At 45.1% G+C, this 23,104-nt stretch overlaps 1 protein-coding gene across 9 annotated transcripts in view; it reads right to left on the bottom strand.

Moving 5' to 3' along the window:
• EML6 (EMAP like 6) overlaps positions 1–23,104 on the bottom strand; it is a 298,929-nt gene that overhangs the window by 216,091 nt on the left and 59,734 nt on the right. For all 9 annotated transcript variants that reach the window (XR_012667789.1, XM_048842340.2, XM_048842341.2 and 6 more), the window contains one exon: positions 10,674–10,875. Coding sequence is in view for 8 of the 9 variants with exons in the window: in XM_048842340.2 (XP_048698297.1) it covers positions 10,674–10,875 (202 nt within the window). In the remaining variant the exon portion in view is untranslated. The remainder of the gene's footprint in view (positions 1–10,673; positions 10,876–23,104) is intronic.

Below are 23,104 nucleotides of genomic sequence, written 5' to 3'. Positions count from 1 at the left end.
GAATTATCCTGTTACTACCTTGCCTTATCTTCTTTATCACTCTCTGAATGAGAGGAAAGTGGTGGGGGGGAACAGAACTGACCCTTCCCCCAGTTTAGGTGAAAGCATCTGATACAGACAGACTCGCTCTCTCTCTCTCTCTCGCCCTGCTCTTGAGCAAAAGTGGTGACACTTCATATTCTTTCGATTTGCAGAAATATCTATGTCCTGGAATCCTCACATGCTGAAGATGTCATCTATCACCAATTTCTTTAACAATTATCATACAAATCCTGTTACATCTCTGCTCAGTTAGGCTCCTGCTAGATACACAACTGTGAGACAAACTACTCTGCTGGAAACACCCATTTGACTGCTTCTTGGCTAGGCTGAGAATGAGCCTGTTTGTTCTGTTTGTTCATGTAATATACTGCTGGCATACAGTCTGTGACAACTTCCACTACCTTTTTCTGGATGTGAGGTAGAAAAGATTTGAGAGCCAAACAGATCACTCAATTCTAGGACATTTATCGATAGTCTCTTTTCTTGAGAGCTCCAATAACCTCAAACTGCTAATCTGTTGAGGTGTACTCTCCACCCTTTGTTGGAGGCATCCAAGATGTTTGTTACCAATGGAGCTGCTGAGTTGAATAATAGCCCTGTCAGAACATTTGCAAACAGACACTATTGGTGAAACTACAGGAACTGATATGTGGAAAATGGAGAATCATGAAAAAACTTTACAGAAGGAGCCCAAAAATGGGGGCAGGAAGGAAGGGTCCATGGAAAACTGAGATAGCTCATTCAACCGCCTCTGTTTCTCAGATGGAGAGTTCTGAGAACTGTGACTCGCAGGAATGTTCTTTTTATCCCCTTTAGGCAATGTCTTTTCAGATCTGGTAAATTATCCAACTGTGGATCTATGTAATGTATTCATAATATCACAACAGTTGAAACTGAGAATTGGCAATGGAGAATTGGCAATTGGTTCCAGAACTCTCTTTGGATCTGATGCAATCCTTGGAACTGAAGGATGAACTTGAGGTAACGATTCACCCTGATCCAAACTTCTCATCTTTGGTTTAGAATTCAGTGTTCTTCGATCCAGATCTGAGGAGTTTTCTGAACGTAACTTGGCTCTGCTAACAGGAGACTTCTTGTCTCATGCAATCTTTTTAGGAATTAATTTAGGAAGCTCTGATGGTTTTTACTACAGTTTGGTTGTTATCTCAGAGGCTGGCACTGACAGTGTCTCTGAATGTTTTAAGGTTGAATCCAGTTATTTAGGAACCAACTGTACAACAATCTTGGAACTTGCATCTTGTGTTCAGATCTCTTTGAGGTATCAGATCTGACAGGCTTCGCAACCAAAGCTTCTTGGAGCATTAGGGCTTGCTGCCTGATATGGCATTCCTTAGGTGCTCCCTGGTAAAGGAGCTGCAAATAGAGTACCTCAAAGGAGAGTGGCCCCCACTGAGACACTCCAAGCATCAAATATGGCCCTGCCTTGACCAGAAAGACCACAGACAAGAGGCACACATTTTAAAGCCAGGTGTCTTCACCTTTGGATCCATCATGGAAGTAGTCAAAGCTGAAGAACTAAGTACTGTTAACTATGCTAAGAATAAAACTTTTCCTTAACAAACTAACACTACAAATTGCACTAGGCTGCGACACTAATATCTACTTGAAAGAAGGATCTGGAAAGGTTCAAGTCCATCTGCTGCTGCAGTTGGAACAAAAGGAGGCATCAGAGGGTGCAACACTTCCTCTTATACACCCTCAGAATGTCCAGGAAAGCAGAAGAGAAGGGCAGGAGGTGTGTATGAGTGCTCCAACTGCAATGAGAAGGTTCCATGGACTGAGTTGCACCCACTGGCACAAAGGACACTGAAAGAAGTAGTCTAAGATAAGCTATTCTTTAGCGGTTTACAGACACTATTTGTGGCATTCAGTAAAATGAAAGACATGTTTCACACCTGCTTTTCAACTATATCATACGATCTTGCTTCTGCCACACCACAAATTAGCAGTAGCAGGGAAAAGCCTAGGTGAAATAAGACTAAAAGCAAGTGTGTAATATAGCTATCACTTCACTGACATTCATGTGTGTCACAGAGTGAGCTGGCCCTTTTTAGGGAGCTAGGGCCCTGTTCTGTCTTTGTTTTACTCCTGACTCAGAAAACCAAGGAGCTCCCAGGTGAAGTCCCCTAGTCAGAGGGAGTGTATGACTGGAAAAGATCATGTGACTAGCTGGAAGCAACACCTCTGAAAAGGTCTGGCTTCCTCTTAGTCTGAGTCAGAGAACAGGAATGACTTGGGAGAGGATGCTCAACAGAGACAGGCAGACAGACAACTGCCTGGGGAATAACTGTGGTGAAGTCTCTCGAGTGGAACCATCAGAACGCTCTTCACAGAGAGGGCTTAGGCTGGGCAGGCACAAGATTAGCAGGAGGCCTTGCTAGGGAGACGCTAGGGAGCCCTAATACAAGGGTGAATGTGAAATCTGGCTGAAAATGCCAGAAAGGACTTGAAAAGCCTGGATTGGATTCAGAGGTGATGGGTGGATACTTGCTTAACAATACCAATAAATCAGACCCCAAAGGAGAGACTTTAGATGAAACACTAGTTGTGTGCTATGAGACTTGGGAGGGGAAACTGGGGCAGACTTATGCACTTCAATAGGGCAGGTACATAGACTCTGCTACAATGTCACATAAAATGCTTTCTCTACACTCCTACCCTCTTCTGGCAGTAACCTAATCTGCTGGTAACTAATCATGGGTGGACAGAGAGTCCAGCACAGAAATTAAAATACACGATCCTTGGCCTTTGCATAAAAGATATTTTTGGAAAACAGTCTGAAAAAAGCCATCTGATTCTCCAGGATAAACGGTAGTACTTCAGATAGCATCAATATCAACTGCCCTGATATTCTGTAAACATAAAGAGTAACTAAAGTGCACATTTTATGTTTGTAGCCAGAGTGAAACACTTTGTATTAGTAACACACTTATATTTACTTCCAGATACAAAAATAGCTGTCAGTTGGACTCTCATCATGAGTATGAGGAATGCAGATGGGGACTGGAGATCTGGAATCATTCCATAGTGAGATCTGCAATGCAAGTTGAGAAACACTGGAGTTTATTTCTACTAAACGAGATCCATGGGCAGGTCTCCCCAACAGTGAAAGTTTGCTTTAGTTTCTGTTTCACTTAAGACTTCATAATTCAGTACAAACATAGGGATAAACCTTGCCTCCAAGTTAGTCTTCTGCATGTGGTTTCCATTTCTCTATATACTGGGAAGATTAGATGCTGTGTATGTAAGTGCAAGTACTGTAGTTTGGTTTTCCAAAATACAGGTTGAGGAATGAAAGGACAGTCCATTCCCTGCAACCGAACATTTAGCTATGGCCTATGATTTCACACCTGCAAAAAAAGTTCATGTAACTATTTTGCACACATACAGGTATTTTCATGTGCAAATGAGGAAGTAAGGACTTGACTTTGTGCATGGAAATGAGAAATGCACATTTTGTATAGATCAAATGCCTGTGTATGCTCTTTTGTGAGTGCAAAACTAGAGGCTCTGGCTGAAGTTCGCTATTATTGCACAAACAGTGCATGTATTTTCAAATAAGGTAAAAAAAAATCTTTCTTTGGAAGTTTTTCTATTAATTGGTTGAAATCATTGACTTTTATAAACCTTAACTATTCTCTTGGTAATATTCCAGCCTCTTCTATCATATACCTGATGTTTATTTACTGGACCACATACTGATGTCTGCAGCCCAGGAGCTTACTCAGCAACCACACCGGCACAAAAGGAAACAGTTTTGATGTTGGAGGTTTACTGATGGTTCATTACATTTAATGGCAGGAAAAAGCACAGATATAAAATAATATTCAAACCAATCCATAAATCATAAAACTTATTAATCTGTGTCTATCCCATCTTATGAATGCAGAAGTAAAGAAACACAGAGAGTTTAACCAAGAGACGCCCTCCTGCCAAATTTTAAGTCCCTGCTCCAAAGCATGGAGACACAGGAAATTTTCAATAAATTGGTTGTAAGAATTTTTTGTTAACACAGACAGTGTATTTTTTCCTCATCTTGTTCTCTGACATGGCTGACTTGTCTTAACTAACATTTTTGGAAAATTTCAGCCTGAGGCAGGCACATGGCATGAAAAATTTCAGCCTGAATTGTTTAAGTCACCGTACTCTCTAATTGCTTAAGTTTAGTAAAATTAGAAATAACTAATATATAATGATCTTATACCTGCACCGCCTACACACAATGATTTATGTGGATCTTAGCTTTTTTATTTCATGTCCTCCAATGTCTGGTAATTTTATGTGTGGTTATAAACTTGATGCACCTGTACACTGGATATAGGATTTGGCCCAAAGACATAAATCCAAAACTACAGCACCTTAGGTGCTGTTTATTCTGTATGTTTTCCCAATAACTCACTACTTTTTAAAAATAATTTGAGAAACGTGAGTATTCTAAGAGTAAACTAACAAATATGAGTAAATGCATTCATGCTTTGAAATCCACAATGGTCACTCTGAAGGGCATAATTTCTAGGGCTGTCAATTAATCGCAATTAATCACTGTTTTAATTGAACCATTAAACAATAGAATACCAATGGAAATTTATTAAATATTTTGGATGTTTTTATACATTTTCATATATATTGTATTCTGTGTTGTAATTGAAATCAAAGTGTTTTTGATTACAAATATTTGCACTGTAAAAATGATAAATAAAAGAAATAGTATTTTTCAATTCACCTCATACAAGTACTGTAATGCAATCTCTGTCGTGAAAGTGCAACTTACAAATGTAGATTTTTTTTGTTTAAGTAACAACATTCAAAAACAAAACAATGTAAAACTTCAGATCCTACAAGTCCACTCAGTCCTACTTCTTGTTCAGCCAATCGCTTAGACAAGCAAGTTTGTTTACATTTACAGGAGATGATGCTGCCCCCTTCTTATTGACAATGTCACCAGAAAGTGAGAACAGGAATTTGCATGGCACTTTTGTAGCCAGCATTGCAAGGTATTTACGTGCTAGATATGCTAAACATTCATATGCCCCTTCATGCCGAAGGGCCACCATTCCAAAGGATATGCTTCCGTGCTGATGACGCTCGTTAAAAAAATGTGTTAATTAAATTTGTGAGTACTTCTCCATGTGGGCACCAATGATTCTGCCAAGAATGACCTTGAGCAGGTTACTGCAGACTAAGTGGCTCTGGGAAGAAGGATAAAGGAGTTTGAGGTGCAAGTTGTGTTTTTGTCCATCCTCCCTGTCGAAGGAAAAGGCCCAGGTAGGGACCATCAAATTGTGGAGATAAATACATGGTTACGCAGGTGGTGTCAGAGAGAAGGCTTTGGATTCCTCAACCATGGGATACTGTTCTGGGAAGAAGGATTGCTAGGAAGAGATGGGATCCACCTAACAAAGTAAGAGAAGAGTATCTTCGCAGGCAGGCTTGCTAACCTAGTGAGGAGGGCTTTAAACTAGATTCGCTGGGGGATAGTGACCTAAGCCCTGAAGTAAGTGGGATACTGGGAGGAAACACAAGGAGGAGAGTGCAACGGGGGGGCCTCCTGATTCATACTGAGAAAGCAGGGCAATCGGCTAGTTATTTTAGGTGTATGTACACGAATGCAAGAAGCCAGGGAAACAAGCAGGAAGAATAGGAAATCCTGGCACAGACAAAGAACTATGATGTTATTGGAATAACAGAGATTTGGTGGGGTAGCTCACATGACTGGAGCACTGTCATGTATGGGTATAAACTGTTCAGGAAGGACAGGCAGGGGAGGAAAGGTGGAGGAGTTGCACTGTATGTAAGAGAGCAGTATGATTGCTCAGAGCTCCTGTATGAAACTGGAGAAAAGCCTGTTGAGAGTCTTTGGGTTAAGTTTAGAAGCGAGAGCAACAAGGGTGATGTCGTGGTGAGCATGTGCTATTGACCATCAGACCAGGAGGATGAGGTAGATGAGGCTTTCTTCGGACAATTAACTGAAGTTTCCAGAACACATGCCCTGGTTCTAATGGGAGACTTCAATCACCCTGACATCTGCTGGGAGAGCAATACAGCAGTGCACAGACAATCCAGGAAGTTTTTGAAGAATGTTGGGGACAACTTTGTGGTACAAGTACTGGAGGAACCAACCAGGGGCCATTTTCCTCTTGACCTGCTGCTTACAAACAGGGAAGAATTGGTAGGGGAAGTAGAAGTGGGTAGCAACCTGGGCAGCAGTGACCATGAGATGGTTGAGTTCAGGATTCTCACAAAAGGAAGAAAGGAGAGTAGCAAAATATGGACCCTGGACTTCAGAAAAACAGACTTTGACTCCCTTAGGGAACAGATGGGCAGGATCCCCTGGGAGGCTAATATGAGGGGGAAAGGAGTCCAGGAAAGCTGGCTGTATTTTAAAGAAGCCTTATTGAGGGTGCAGGAACAAACCATCCCAATGTGCCCAAAGAATAGCAAATATGGCAGGCGACCAGCTTGGCTTAACAGAGAAATCTTCGGTGAGCTTAAACACAAAAAGGAAGCTTACAAGAAGTGGAAGATTGGACAAATGACCAGCCAGGAGTATAAAAATATTGCTTGAGCATTCAGGGGTGTGATCAGGAAGGCCAAAACACAACTGGAGTTGCAGCTAGCAAGGGATGTGAAGGGTAACAAGAAGGGTTTCTACAGGTATGTTAGTAACAAGAAAAAGGTCAGGAAAAGTGTGGGACCCTTACTGAATGGAGGCGGCAACCTAGTGACACATGATGTGGAAAAAGCTGAAGTACTCAATGTTTTTTTTGCCTCAGTCTTCACAGACAAGGTCTGACAAGGTCAGCTCCCATACTGCTGTCCTGGGCAACACAGTATGGGGAGGAGGTGAGCAGCCCTCAGTGGTGAAATAACAAGTTAAGGCAGGGGTGGGCAAACCTTTTGGCCCGAGGGCCATATCTGGGTATGGAAATTGTATGGTGGGCCATGAATGCTCACAAAATTAGGGTTGGGGTGCAGGAGGGGCTGAGGGCTCTGGCTGGGGGTGTGGGCTATGGGGTGAGGCCAGAAATGAGGAGTTCAGGGTGCGGGAGGGGACTCCGGGTTGGGGCAGTGGGTTTGGGTGCGGGAGAGGGATCAGGGCTGGGGCAGAGGGTTGGGGCACAGGAGGAGTCAGGAGTGCAGGCTCCGGGCAGCGCTTACCTCAAGCAGCTCCTGGAAGTAGCGGCATGTCCCTTCTCCAGCTCTGGCACTGCCCCATCTGCAGGAGCTGCCCCTGCAGCTCCCATTCACTGCAGCTTCCGGCCAATGGGATTTGCAGGGTTGGCACTTGGGACGGGGGCAGCGCGCGGAGCCCCCTGGCTGACCCTAAATGTAGGAGCCAGAGGGGGGACATGCTGCTGCTTCCGGGAGCCTTGGCACGCACACACGGAGCGGCCTCCGACCCCGCTCTCCGGCGGGAGCGCGGGAGCAGGGCAAGCCCCAAACCTCACAACCCAGCAGGAGCTTGAGGGCCAGATGAAACCGGCTGGAGGGCCAGACGTGGCCTGTGGGCCATAGTTTGCCCACCCCTGAGTTAAGGACTATTTAAAAAGCTGGATATGCACAAGTCCATGGGTCCAGATCTAATGCATCCGAGGGCGCTGAGGGAAATGGCTGATGTGATTGCAGAGCCGTTGGCCATTATCTTTGAAAACTCCTGGTGATCGGGGGAGGTCCGGGACAATTAGAAAAAGACAAATATAGTGCCCATCTTTTAAAAAGGGAAGAAGGAGAACCTGGGGAACTACAGACTGGTAAACCTCACCTCAGTTCCTGGAAAAATCATGGAGCAGGTCCTCAAGGAAACCATTTTGAAACACTTGGAGGAGAGGAAGGTGATCAGGAACAGTCAACATGGATTCAGCAAGGACAAGTCATGCCTGACCAACATGATTGCCTTCTATGATGAGATAACTGGCACTGTGGATATGGGGAAAGCAGTGGACGTGATATATCTTGACTTTAGCAAAGCTTTTGATAAGGTCTCCCACAGTATTCTTGCAGGCAAGTTAAAAAATTATGGATTGGGTGAATAGTATAAGGTGGATAGAAACCTGGCTAGATCATCGGGCTCAATGGGTAGTGATCAATGGCTTGATGTCTATTTGCAGCCGGTATCAAGCAGAGTGCCCCAGGGGTTGGTCCTGGGGCAGGTTTTGATCAATATCTTCATTAATGATCTGGATAAGGGGATGAATTACACCCTCAGCAAGTTTGCAGATGACACTTAGCTTGGGGGGAGAGGTAGATATGCTGGAGGGTAGGGATAGCGTCCAGAGTGACCGAGACAAATTGGAGGATTGGGCCAAAAGAAATCTGATGAGGTTCAACAAGGACAAGTGCAGAGTCCTGCACTTAGGAAGGAAGAATCCCATGCACCGCTACAGACTGGGGACTGACTGGCAAGCAGCAGTTCTGCAGAAAAGGACCTGGGGATTACAGTGGATGAGAAGCTGGATGTGAGTCAACTGTGTGCCCTTGTTGCCAGGAAGGCTAACGGCATATTGGGCTACATTAGTAGGAGCATTGCCAGCAGATCGAGGGAAGTGATCATTCCCTTCTATTCGGCACTGGTGAGGTCACATCTGGAGTATTGCGTCCAGTTTTGGCCCCCCACCACAGAAAAAATGTGGACAAATTGGAGAGAGTCCAGAGGAGGGCAACGAAAATTATCAGAAGGCTGGGGCACATGACTTACGAGGAGTGGCTGAGGGAACTGGGCTTGTTTAGTCTGCAGAAGAGAAGAGTGAGGGGCTTTTGATAGCAGCCTTCAACTACCTGAAGGGGGATTCCAAAGAGGATGGAGCTCAGCTGTTCTCAGTGGTGGCAAATGACCGAACAAGAAGCAATGGTCTCAAGTTTCAGTGGGGGGGGGGGTCTAGGTTGGATAGTAGGAAGCACTGTTTCACTAGGAGGGTGGTGAAGCACTGGAATGGGTTACCTAGGGAGGTGTGGAATCTCCATCCTTAGAGGTTTTTAAGGCCCGGCTTGATAAAGCCCTGGCTGGAATGATTTAGTTGGTGTTGGTCCTGCTTTGAGAAGGGGATTGGACTAGATGATCTCCTGAGGTCTCTTCCAACGCTACTATTCTATGATTCTATGACTGAACTCCTTGGGGGAGAATTGTATGTCCCCTGTTCTGTTTTACTCGCATTCTGCCATATATTTCCTGTTATAGGAGGCTTGGATGGTGACCCAGCACATGTTGTTCATTTTAAGAACACTTTCACTGCAGATTTCACAAAATGCAAAGAAGGTACGAATGTGAGATTTCTAAAGATAGCTACAGCTCTCGATGCAAGGTTTAAGAATCTGAAGTGCCTTCCAAAATCTGAAAGGTGTATAGAAAATGCTTTCAGAAGTCTTAAAAGAGCAACACTCCAATGCAGAAACTATAGGACCCGAATCACCAAAAAAGAAAATCAACCTTGTGCTGGTGGCATCTGACTCAGATAATGAAAATGAACATGTGTCGATCCGCACTGCTTTGGATTCTTATCGACCAAAACCCATCATCAGCATGGACGCATGTCCGCTGGAATGGTGGTTGAAGTACGAAGGAACACATGAATCTTTAGTGCATTCAGCACATAAATATCTTGCAATTTCGGGCCATAACAGTGCCATGAGAATGCCTGTTCTGACTGTCAGGAGACACTGTAAACAAGAACCGGGCAGCATTATCTCCTGCAAATGTAAACAAACTTGTTTATCTGAGCAATTGGATTAACAAGAAGTAGGACTGAGTGGACTTGCACGCTCTAAAATTTTGCATTGTTTTATTTTTGAATGCAGTTTTTTGTACATAATTCTACATTTGTAAGTTCAACTTTCATGATAAAGAGATTGCACTACAGTACTTGTATTAATTGAATAAATTGAATTAATTAATTGAAAATACTATTTCTGGTTTTTTACAGTGCCAATACTTGTAATCAAAAATAAATATACAGTGAGACTGTACACTTTGTATTCTGTGTTGTAATTGAAATCAATATATTTTAAAATGTAGAAAACATCCAAAAATATTTAAATAAATGGTATTCTATTATTGTTTAACAGTGCAATTAATTTTTTTAATCCCACCATTAATCACTATTAATTTTTTTTAATCACTTGACAGTCCTACTAATTTCCAATTGTTGTATATACTAAAGAGAAATTGGACCTCATCAAGTATTTTGGGGAATAGGGGCCAAGTTTGTTTAATACGCTCATAAATACAAGAGGAAAATGTGACAATATCAATGATTAAATATGTTAGGTTAATGCCTTCCATTTTAGGCACAGGAAGAAATGAAATTCAGCATGCTTTAAGCCTACCTTTTTGCAGGCAATTTCTGATGGGTTTTACATGATTTATGGAATTTGGACACTAGGGATGATTCAAAGGTATGGCTGCAAGGAAGTAAGTAGAAAAAATACTATCTTAATTAAGCTAATTAATTAAGCTTAATTACAATTTCTTGGGAAATTGTTGCAATTCTTTACTCACCACTAAACCTATTTTTAAAGAAATGACAAATGTTTCGAAAAGAATATTGGTTAAAAATGTTCTTGTTAAAAGTACATGACTAATTGAATATATAGCAGTAAATGAGCTCCAGCCTTACCGTACGGATCGATCATCACTGCCTGTGACAGCTAAAGGCTTCTTTGGATGGACTGCCAGGGCCCAGAGCTCCCCTTCACAATGACCCTGCATTATCAGCATTGGTTTATCTCTTTCTCTCACTATCACCTCAAATATTTCACTGTCCTGTGTCCCTGCTAAAAGTCTGTCTCCTTTCCAACAAACACTTCGGATGGACAAACCTGACAAAGAACAGAGTAGTTTTAGGTCACCAGTAATAACAAGACAAAGTTATATCCAACATAATAAAGAATAGAAATTTTAAAAATTCCTTTATAACAACTATATTTTGAACTTACTTAGTGTCTTCAGTCTGAAGACTGAAGGCATTTTATAGCTTACCTAGCTATAAAGCTAAATAGAAAGCTATAATTGCACTTCTATGAGATAAGGCAAATATAATTATTCCCATTTTACAAATAAGGAAGTTAAGGCACTGGGAGATGCAAGGGCAATCCTGAGAAGCGCTGAATGCCCAGAACTCCTACTGCCTATGGTGGGAGTTGAGTGTGCTCATCATGTCACAGAATCAGTCTCCTAAGCTTTGTCTATAATGGGGAAATTTACCCCCCAAAAAATCCAACTTTATTTAACACAAATTAACCTGTGTTAAAACTTGTGGGAAATTTAGATTAGGCTAAGTTCCTGTGACTGGAACTGTTTTTAACATCATTTTCATTAGAATTGCTTTTTAAGCAGGCTTAACTAAAACTGTGATAAAAATGATTCCCGTAACCACAGCCTTATCTACACTGTGACTCTCAGTGGTTCTATTTTTAAATTTTGGTAAATTTCTCCAGAGGGAGACCTGGCCTAAGTAACTTACTCTAGTGTGTGCAGGAAATCTGTGGCAAAAGTGGAAGTGATATGCAGATTTTCCATTTATCAGTCCAGTGCTTTAAACACAAGAGTATATTTGCCTCACAAATCATCCTCCTTCCTGCTTTTTTTATAAGGAAAAGGATTATTTTTAAACCACAGTGAAGTGGGTCCTTCACTACAAGAAACAACCCTCACTTTAAAACCAAATATACATCTATATCACAGACAGGCTGAGATTTCACTGTTATTGTAAATTAAAGAATCAAAATTAAATCCTCAAAGAATCAATCCTGATGCACTTGCATGAGACGAAAGTGATCAGGAACAGCCAGCATGGATTCACCAAGGGAAGGTCATGCCTGACTAATCTAATCGCCTTTTATGATGAGATTACTGGTTCTGTGGATGAAGGGAAAGCAGTGGATGTATTGTTTCTTGACTTTAGCAAAGCTTTTGACACGGTCTCCCACAGTATTCTTGTCAGCAAGTTAAGGAAGTATGGGCTGGATGAATGCACTATAAGGTGGGTAGAAAGCTGGCTAGATTGTCGGGCTCAACGGGTAGTGATCAATGGCTCCATGTCTAGTTGGCAGCCGGTATCAAGTGGAGTGCCCCAAGGGTCGGTCCTGGGGCCGGTTTTGTTCAATATCTTCATAAATGATCTGGAGGATGGTGTGGATTGCACTCTCAGCAAATTTGCGGATGATACTAAACTGGGAGGAGTGGTAGATACGCTGGAGGGGAGGGATAGGATACAGAAGGACCTAGACAAATTGGAGGATTGGGCCAAAAGAAATCTGATGAGGTTCAATAAGGATAAGTGCAGGGTCCTGCACTTAGGATGGAAGAATCCAATGCACCGCTACAGACTAGGGACCGAATGGCTAGGCAGCAGTTCTGCGGAAAAGGACCTAGGGGTGACAGTGGACGAGAAGCTGGATATGAGTCAGCAGTGTGCCCTTGTTGCCAAGAAGGCCAATGGCATTTTGGGATGTATAAGTAGGGGCATAGCGAGCAGATCGAGGGACGTGATCGTTCCCCTCTATTCGACATTGGTGAGGCCTCATCTGGAGTACTGTGTCCAGTTTTGGGCCCCACACTACAAGAAGGATGTGGATAAATTGGAGAGAGTCCAGCGAAGGGCAACAAAAATGATTAGGGGTCTAGAACACATGACTTATGAGGAGAGGCTGAGGGAGCTGGGATTCTTTAGCCTGCAGAAGAGAAGAATGAGGGGGGATTTGATAGCTGCTTTCAACTACCTGAAAGGGGGTTCCAAAGAGGATGGCTCTAGACTGTTCTCAATGGTAGCAGATGACAGAACGAGGAGTAATGGTCTCAAGTTGCAGTGGGGGAAGTTTAGATTGGATATTAGGAAAAACTTTTTCACTAAGAGGGTGGTGAAACACTGGAATGCGTTACCTAGGGAGGTGGTAGAATCTCCTTCCTTAGAGGTTTTTAAGGTCAGGCTTGACAAAGCCCTGGCTGGGATGATTTAACTGGGAATTGGTCCTGCTTCGAGCAGGGGGTTGGACTAGATGACCTTCAGGGGTCCCTTCCAACCCTGATATTCTATGATTCTATGATTCTATGATTTACACTAGTAATAGTGAATCATGAGTCAGGCAATATAATTAATTATAAAAATTAAATAATTGATTCCACATAATTTTAAGTCTCTATACTTTTGGGTCTGACTTTCCATTCCCCCAGTGTAAACTGGGAATAACTCCAGTCAAAAGAGTTACACTGCTGTAAAACTAGTACAAGGAAAAGGATAATCAGATCATATTTAGGTTTTGGGAGGTAGAGAGGCGTAAATACGTCTTTATAGTTACTTTTTCATTTTCCACAGTAATCTACTGATTAAGTTTATTTTTTATTTTAACGTCAAGCCTAACATTACAATCAGATTTCATGCTATCTTTTTAAATATGCAATATTTTTGCTAATTTGTGGATCTGCCTACATATATTTGCAAAATTAGATTCCTTTTTAACCTGAGCAATTACCATAGATGAATTTATACAAAGTCATTTATTTAAGAACTGTAAGTAATGGGTTTTATGTGATATGGAAAGTGATTAATAATTTCTATCTCTGGGATACCGACAGTGTCTGTATTAATAAAGTACCTATGGATGAACACCACAGAATAGTTAATCTCATTGGAGACAGGCTTGGCATCTGCTTTGTCAGAACAGACTCCTTTCTACTATATAAACAGATGTGCCATGTCCCAGAAATATGCAAATGGAAGTGATTTCAACCTCAAAATATCATTATAAACATTTGTCACTGAAAACTTCACAAAGAAATGAATCTCTAATTGATTAGTTTTAGGTTTAAGTTTCAGATCATTCAGTTCACCATTTATTCTGCCAGTTCATTATGCTTCCTCTTTTACATGCACAGCTTCTGATGCTATTTGTTTCTAAAGTGAAAGTAAAAATGTGCAGTTGTTCATACTGTTCTCTTCAATGACTTAGGATTCATAAAGTGAGTTACTGAACTATGATTAAAATTTTCAGACATGCCCAACTACAGGGATGAAGGGCGTTTTCAGATAAAATGGGGCAAGAGGCTCAAGAATCCCTGGGAAGGGTTTAAATTAATGATTGTGGGAAGCAAGGAGCCAATCGGCACTTCTCTATCAGGCTGGCCAACTGGCAGAGGAGCATGTAGCGGGAGCAGAGGCCTATCCCTGCATACACTTCCCCTTTCATTCTATCTAAAGCTATCATGTACCTGGTGGATCCAATCAAGTCTCCCACCCATTAAACCAGGTGGGTAGCATTACAGATACTTTAATAAAAAGAAAAGGAGTACTTGTGGCACCTTAGAGACTAACAAATTTATTTGAGCATAAGCTTTCGGATGCATGCGATGAAGTGAGCTGTAGCTCACAAAAGCTTATGCTCAAATAAATTTGTTAGTCTCTAAGGTGTCACAAGTACTCCTTTTCTTTTTGCGGATACAGACTAACACGGCTGCTACTCTGAAAACAGATACTTTAACGTTTACTGAACTTTCAGTCTTGATTTTTCTCATGTTGCCCAGTCCGAAAAGCCCTGAAATCAACTTCTTGACCCTGCCTTACATATAATGTAGAGACTCTGGGCTCAGTTTTGCAAAGTTAAGCTCTTCACTTAGATGGCCCAATTCTGTATTTGGACATTCAAATAGGCATAAAGGTATGTCCATTTTTAACACAGTAAGAACCAATTTTAAGAACCAAATATGGGATTGGCTATCAATTTAGGTAACTAAATGTGAAGATTAGGGCTCTCTATCTCAATATCTCCTACAAGAGAAGAAAGTCTGCTGAGAATGAACACTTTAAAATAAGACAGTAACAACTTGATAGCATTTTCTGTCTGGTTGCCTGCTTTAGTAAATTATCAAAAAATCAGTAACTTCTGTAGTGGGATGAAGTATGGGGGGATGAAATGAATGAATGAAAAGTCAAATTGTCATGTTAAAATCCATGACAAAGTCAATTCCAGCTACAGATTTTATAATAAAACAATACTTGAATAAAATATTGTTAAATGTTGGTATTTTATTATTGCTTTATTATTTTAATATTGCTTGTCAATAAAATCCCCACTATGAATAAAATATATGTATTAGCATTTTGTGCTGTCCCCTTGAAAGGGATAAAAGAATGTTCATGCCTTCTGTCTTGCCAACTTCCAAAAAAACACAAAAACACAGAAGATGATTTAGTCTGTACCGTTCCGTAAGTTATCTAGGAAATGGTTTAAGCTCAGGTCTTACAACACCCTCCTCCTGAAGGGCACCAAAATCAGCATAGGGAATGGAGTTCTGATATCCCTTACAAATCCTCAGTAATTGCAGTAAAGCATGGTGTGTAGACAATCTTATGACATCTACACCAAACCTATTTTAAATTTCTAGAGAGAAATCATTCCTAGTATAGTATATATGTGAAGGAAACTGTATTCTTCATCAAGTGTACTATTAACACGCTGGTAGATTTAGATTTAAGTGTAAATGCTGTGCTAGTGATCAGATTGTGTATAGTGGCTGTGAGAGACTGACAATTTCCAGCAATATACTGAATGAACTTTATTGAATTAAGTTTAACTTTACTGAAATAGGGTTAATACCTTTGGGGTGCATTGTATTAAAAATGCAATTGTGTACATGTTATTGTGGCACTGTATGTACCTTCTCTAATGGTGATGGAGGATGTCACTGTACTTCCTCCCTTATCAACCTTTTGGAGCCATGGCCTTGGAGAGGTATGCATATACAAGTTCAAACTGGATTCTCCAAGGACCAAAAGACAAACTGGTTTTTAACTTGTTCATGACTTTTTTCCTGATCAAGCAAACAGATGGGACTCCTGGTCCACAGGGGGCCCCAATCCTTAAGATAGGGCTGGAAGGACTGAGCCTACTGAGGTTTCAGAATCCTGGTTGCTTTTTCTGAGCTGAAGGTGTGATGAACTGGTGACCACAAAGGAATCTCCTTGGATGAGGCATTGAATAGAAAGCTGGCTAGATTGTTGGGCTCAAAGGGTAGTGATTGACGGCTTGATGTCTAGTTGGCAGCTGGTATCAAGTGGAGTGCCCCAGGGGTCAATCCTGGGGCCAGTTTTGCTCAACATCTTTTATTAATGATCTGGATAAGGGGATGAATTGCACCCTCAGCAAGTTCACAGATGACACTAAGCTGGGGGGAGAGGGATAGGGTCCAGAGTGACCTAGACAAATTGGAGGATTGGGCCAAAATAAATCTGATGAGGTTCAACAAGGACAAGTGCAGAGTCCTGCACTTAGGAAGGAAGAATCCCATGCATCGCTACAGGCTGGGGACTGACTGGTTAAGCAGCAGTTCTGCAAAAAAGGACCTGGGGATTACAGTGGATGAGAAGCTGGATGTGAGTCAACTGTGTGCCCTTGTTGCCAAGAAGGCCAACGGCATATTGGGCTGTAGTAGTAGAAGCATTGCCAGCAGATCAAGGGAAGTGATTATTCCCCTCTATCTGGCACTGGTGAGGCCACATCTGGAGTATTGCGTCCAGTTTTGGTCCTCCCACTACAGAAGGGATATGGACAAATTAGAGAGAGTCCAGAGGAGGGCAACGAAAATTATCAGAAGGCTGGGGCACATGACTTACGAGGAGTGGCTGAGGGAACTGGGCTTGTTTAGTCTGCAGAAGAGAAGAGTGAGGGGCTTTTGATAGCAGCCTTCAACTACCTGAAGGGGGATTCCAAAGAGGATGGAGCTCAGCTGTTCTCAGTGGTGGCAAATGACCGAACAAGAAGCAATGGTCTCAAGTTTCAGTGGGGGGGGTCTAGGTTGGATAGTAGGAAGCACTGTTTCACTAGGAGGGTGGTGAAGCACTGGAATGGGTTACCTAGGGAGGTGTGGAATCTCCATCCTTAGAGGTTTTTAAGGCCCGGCTTGATAAAGCCCTGGCTGGAATGATTTAGTTGGTGTTGGTCCTGCTTTGAGAAGGGGATTGGACTAGATGATATCCTCAGGTCTTTTCCAACCCTAATATTCTATGAATAAGGACTGCTCCTGTCAGAGCACTTCTCGTAACTGTTATTCTTTGAGATGTGTTGTTCATGTCCATTCCAATCAGGTGAGTGTGTGCGCACGTGCATGTTGGCTGGAAGATTTTTCCCCTAGCAGCATCCGTCGGGTCAGCCTGGGCGCCACCTGGAGTCGCGCCTTCATGGCGCCCAATATATAGCCCTGCTGACCCACCACCCCGTCAGTTCCTTCTTGACAGCTAGTCCGACAGAGGGTAGGAAGGTGGGTATTGGAATGGATATGAACAACACATCTCAAAGAACAACCGTTACGAGAAGTGAGTAACTGTTTTTTCTTCTTCGAGTGCTTGTTCATGTTCATTCCAATCAGGTAACTCCCAAGCCAAATTTAGAAGGTGGGGTCGGAGCTGTCCATTGATTGGAGTACTGCTCTTCCGAAGACCGCATCGTCTCTGACTTGTTGGGTAATTGCATAATGCGCAGCGAAAGTGTGTATGGAAGATTACATTGCCGCTTTGCAGATTTTCTGGGTGGGAAACTGAGCTAAGAACACCGTAGATGAAGCCTGCGCCATGGTAGAGTGCGCAGTGATTGGAGATGCAGGAACACCTGCCAGGTAGTAGCACTCATGGATACAGGACATGATCCATGACGAAAAGCATTGGGATGAAACCAGCTGACCGTTCATCCTGTCCGCCACTGCCACGAACAACTGGACCAACTTTCTGAATCGTTTCGTTCTCTCAGTGTAAAAGGCCAGCGCTTTGCAGAAATCCAGAGTGTGGAGTCTCTGCTCCCTGCCACTGGAATGAGGTTTAGGGTAGAAAACCAAGAAGAAAATGTCCTGGTTGATGTGAAACTGCGTTCAACCTTCCGGAGGAAAGCAGGGTGAGGCCTGAGCTGAACCTTGTCCTTAAAGAACACAGTGTAGGGAGGGTCTGATGTCAAGGCCGAGGTTATCGCCACCAGGAATGAGACCTTGTAGGAGAGGTAGAGCAGGGAGTATGTTGCTAAAGACTCAAAGGGGGGCCCCATGAGCCTCGAGATGACCAAGTTGAGGTCCCAGGCAGGGACCAGTTGATGGACATGAGGGTATAACTTATCAAGCCCTTTTGGGAATCAGCTGAGCATGGGGATAGCGAAAATCGAGCGGCCTTGCACACCTGGCCGGAAGGCCAAGATGGCAGCCAAGTGCACTCTTATAGAAGGCAACGAGAGACCTTCCTGTTTCAGATGAAGGAGATAGTCTAGGATGTGCAGTACTGAAGTGAGCGTCAGGGGCAAGCGGCACTACATCGACCAGATTGAAATTCTCTTCCACTTGTCAAGGTACGTGGCCCTCATCAAGGGCTTCCTACTGCCAAGAAGGACCTATCTGACCTGGTCTGAACAGGAAAGCTCTGACGGGTTTAACCATGGAGCTTCCACACTGTAAGATGGAGCGACTGGAGGTTTGGGTGTTGGAGACGTCCATGATCTTGTGTGAGAAGGTCCGGGGAGAGCAGCAAAGTAATCGGGGCTCCCACTGACATGTCTAGGAGGGATGTGTACCAGTGCTGACGGGCCCAGGCCACTGCTATCAGTATGACCTGAGCTCGATCTCTGCGAATCTTGAGCAGCACCTTGTGAACAAGCAGTATTGGTGGGAAGGCGTATAGGAAAGCACCTCCCCAGTAGAGGGGGAACGCATCCACGGTGGAGCCTGGGCTGTGATTCTGGAAGGAGCAGAACTGCTGGCACTTCCTGTTGCGTCACATGGTGAAGAGGTCCATCAGGGGAAAGCCCCACCTCTGGAAGATTGAATTTGTGACATCCAGGTGAAGGGACCACTCGTGGCTGCGGAATGACCTGCTGAGGTGGTCTGCCAGCTCGTTCTGAATCCCGGGGAGGTACAATGCCTGCAGGTGGATTGAATGTTCTCCACAGAAGTCCCATAGCATGAAGGCTTCTTGGTACAGGGGATAGGAGCTTGCACCCCCATTTGTTGATATAGGACATTGCTGTTGTATTGTCTGTCATGACTGATATACATTGATCGGTTAGGTAAGGGCAGAATGTTTGACATGCTAGGTGCACCACTCTGAGCTCTCTGACATTGATGTGGAGACGCAGATCTGCTTTCAACCAGAGGCCTTGAGTTCTGTGGTCCCCCAAATGAGCTCCCCAGCCCAAGGCTGATGCGTCTGTCACTAACGACAGAGATGGCTGTGGGGCAGCAAAGGGGACCCCTGAGCACACCTGCCGGGCATTGATCCACCACCAGAGCGAATCGAGGATCGGCGAGGAAGGGTCACGATCCTGTCCAAGGTGTCCCGGGCTGGGTCATAGACTGATGTGGAGTCTCTGCTCCCTGCCACTGGAATGAGGTTTAGAGTAGAAAACCAAGAAGAAGATGTCCTGCTTGATGTGAAACTGCGATACAACCTTCCGGAGGAAAGCAGGGTGAGGCCTGAGCTGAACCTTGTCCTTAAAGAACACAGTGTAGGGAGGGTCTGATGTCAAGGCCGAGGTTATCGCCACCAGGAATAAGACCCTGTAGGAGAGGTAGAGCAGGGAGTATGTTGCTAAAGGCTCAAAGGGGGGCCCCATGAGCCTCGAGAGGACCAAGTTGAGGTCCCAGGCAGGGACCAGTTGATGGACATGAGGGTATAACTTATCAAGCCCTTTTGGGAATCAGCTGAGCATGGGGATAGCGAAAATCGAGCAGCCTTGCACACCTGGGTGGAAGGCCGAGATGGCAGCCAAGTGCACTCTTATAGAAGGCAACGAGAGACCTTCCTGCTTCAGATGAAGGAAATAGTCTAGGATGTGCAGAACTCAACAACTGGAGTGGCAGAAGCCTGAGTCTGGCATGTGGCACCACATATGTATAGGCTGCCATGTGTCCGAGACGCTTCAGGCAGTTTCTTGCTGTAGTGGTGGGAAACTGCATGACTCCCTGGATTATGTCATTGAGGGCCTGAAACCTCACCTGTGGCAGGTATGCCCTGGCTTGGGTCGAGTCCAGTACTGCCCCTGTGAACTCTATCCTCTGGATGGGAGACAGAGTCGATTCTGCTTCGTTTAGAAGCAGACCCACACTCTCGAAGGTGACTTTGATAAATGTGACTGCTGGAGCGGCCTTTGATCAGCCAGTCGTCGAGGTACGGAAACACTTGTACCTGATGCCTCTGCAAGAATGCAGCGATGACTGCCATGCACTTGGTGAATACTCGAGGTGCTGCTGACAGGCTGAATGGGAGGATAGTAAATTGGTAGTGAGAACCATTGACCACAAACTTGAGGTACTTCCTGTGGGTCTGAGTGATTGCGATGTGAAAATACGCGTCCTTCAAGTCGAGGGCGGCATACCAATATGCTGGATCTAGTGAAGGGATGATGGAAGCCAAGGAGGTCATATGGAACTTGAGTTTCCTCACAAACTTGTTGAGTTCTCGCAGGTCCAAAATAGGCCTGAGGCCACCTTTGGCTTTCGGTATTAGGAAATACCAGGAATAGAAACCCTCGCTCCTGTGCTCCAGAGGAACCTCCTCCGCTGCCCCTATTGATAGGAGCAACTATCTCCTGTATGAGAAGTTGCTCATAAGAAGGGTCCCTGAAGAGGGATGGGAAAGGGGGGGAAAGGGCAGGAGGGCACAGAATTGGATGGGTGGAGCACCCAACAGTCCGAGGTGATATGGGACCATTCACGGTAGAAAGGGGATCATCGGGAAAAAAAGGTAAGGCAGAGTAGTTCCAGTCTGTGATCTGGTGTGCCGTTCTCGACCGCACATTCAAAAGGCTGGTTTAGGGCCAGAGGGCGGTTTGGGCTGGCCAAAGCCCTGGCCTGAGGATGGGTGTTGCCTCCTCCTGCCAATCCTGTTCCTCCTCCAAGAACTGTCCCGCTGGTTCTGCTGCTGGAATCTCTGAGGAGGTTACGGGTGGAAGTGTCTCTGCTGCGTGGCGGGGGTGTGCAGACCCAAGGACTTGAGGGTGTCTTGTCTGTCTTTTCAGAGAAAAGAGTCTCACCCTCAAATGAAAGGTCCTCAATAGTTTGCTGGATCTCGTAGGGTAGCACTGATACTTGGAGCCAGGAACCCCTCTTCATAGCTACCTCTGTCACCATAACCCTACTGGCGGCATCTGCAGCGTCCAATGCAGCCTGGAGGGAAGCACGGGAAACTAGCTTCCCCTCCTCCACCAAGGCTGAGAACTCAGTTTGGGAGTCTGAAGGGATGAGCTCTGTAAATTTAGCCATTGCTGCACAGGTGTACGAATACCTGCTTATGATGGCCTGTTGGTTCACGATACAGAGCTTCAAACCCCCTGTAGAGTAGACCTTTCTCCACACAAGGTCTAGGCGCTTAGCCTCCCTGTTTTTTGGGGAGGATCCTTGGAAGCCCTGTCTCTCATGCTGGTTAGCTGCATCGACCACCAGAGAGTCAGGGGGTGGGTGGGAGTACAAATGTTCGAACCCTCTGGAAGGCACGAAATAACGCCTCTCGTTGTGCTTGGCAGTGGGTGGCAAGGAAGCTGGGGTCTGCCACAGGGTCTTGGTGGTGTCCACAATGGTTTTAATAAGTGGAAGGGCAATACGGGAAGGTCTGGAAGGTGCGAGGATGTCCACCATTGAATCAGTCTCCTCTACCACCTCCTTGCCCTTAATGCCCAGACTCTGGGCAGCCCTGAGCAGCAACTGCTGCAGCACTCTATTGTCCTCTAGCACAGGAGCTCTGGCTGTCCCCACCAATGCTTCGTCCGGTGATGAAGGGGAGGAAGCATTTACAATGAGTGGATGCTCCCTGCTGTCCGCTCCCAAAGGGTCCCGAGACTCTCGGAACAGCGTTGGTGCTAGTGGTGCTGCCGACGGTACCGGGGCTGTAGACGTTGGAGCAAGTGTCGGCGCCGCCACCAGTATGACGGAGGGAGCTGTGTCGGCCCGCTCACAGGAGCCAAGGGAGGCGGAGGTCAACATCGATAATAGTGCCAGTGTGGGAGACGGGCGCAAAGACGCTGCCAAGGGTGGTACCAAGGTCGGAGCCAAGCACAGTGCTGGAGTCAACGACGGTGTCATTGACGGAGGTGTTGGAATTGCAGGCACCGAAGGCAGGTGAGCAGCCGATGGCGAGACAAAGGGTGGCTGAAGCCACAGAAGACATTGCGGAGTGGTGACCCTGGGTTCCTCCCTGTCCTTGGTGAAAGGCCCAGGGGGTCAAGAAGGGCCACTGAGGCGGGTTCTGCCACTGCGGAGGCCATGCCTGGGGCTGTCTCCTGCCTCTCCTGGACCTCGATCTGCAGCTCCTGCTTCTCCCAGAGCGATAGGAGTCTGACTCTGACTCCGAGGTCTCTGAGACTGAAGACCACGGAGGAGCCAATCCTCGGTGTCTCGAGCGTCGAGAGCTTGAGAAGCGGGTAAGCTCTCCGTCCAAACGAGTTGGCGTCAAGGGGCACGGTGAGGGGGAACGCATCGACATCATAGTCGGCTTCCCCTTTGACTGCACCAGAGGATGGGGCGGGTCCGCCACTGCTGAAGGTTCCTCCCTCCTGGTGGGCGAGAACGGTACCATAAGATGCAAGGAGGTCTTGAGCAGCTTGGTAAGCCTCCGGCATCGACGGGAGCTGTAGCTGCTGTGTAGGAACCAACGACTGAGGTGGGGCCAGACTCGACTGCCTCACTTGGTCAGGAGTCAACACGGCCCTGGCAGGGGATACACTTCTCTTGGTTTAGCCAGAGGAAAGCAGTTGTCCGGCTTCTTTTACTTCTGAGGCACCAGCGAGTGGGATTGATGCCTACTATCAGTTGGGCCCCATGTGGAGCAACGTCGGTGCTGAGAGTCTCGGGAGGAGTCCTTTCTCAGCGCCAAGCTCAACAACGGTGCCGAGGTGCTCAGCGTCGAGGATGATTCATTGGGGATCGGGTCCCCTGAGCCCGGGTCAGAGTAGGGGCATAGGGTTGCCTCCATGAGGATCATCTTAAGCTGCTGTTCCCTTTCTTTAAGAGATCTTGGACGGAACTCGCGGCAGATCTTACAGCGATCTTTTTGATGGCTCTCCCCTAAGCACCATAAACAGGACAAGT

Source organism: Caretta caretta, chromosome 3 (assembly GCF_965140235.1).
Source record: "Caretta caretta isolate rCarCar2 chromosome 3, rCarCar1.hap1, whole genome shotgun sequence".
NCBI lineage: Eukaryota > Metazoa > Chordata > Testudines > Cheloniidae > Caretta > Caretta caretta.
This window is presented reverse-complemented; position numbering and strand designations above follow the sequence as displayed.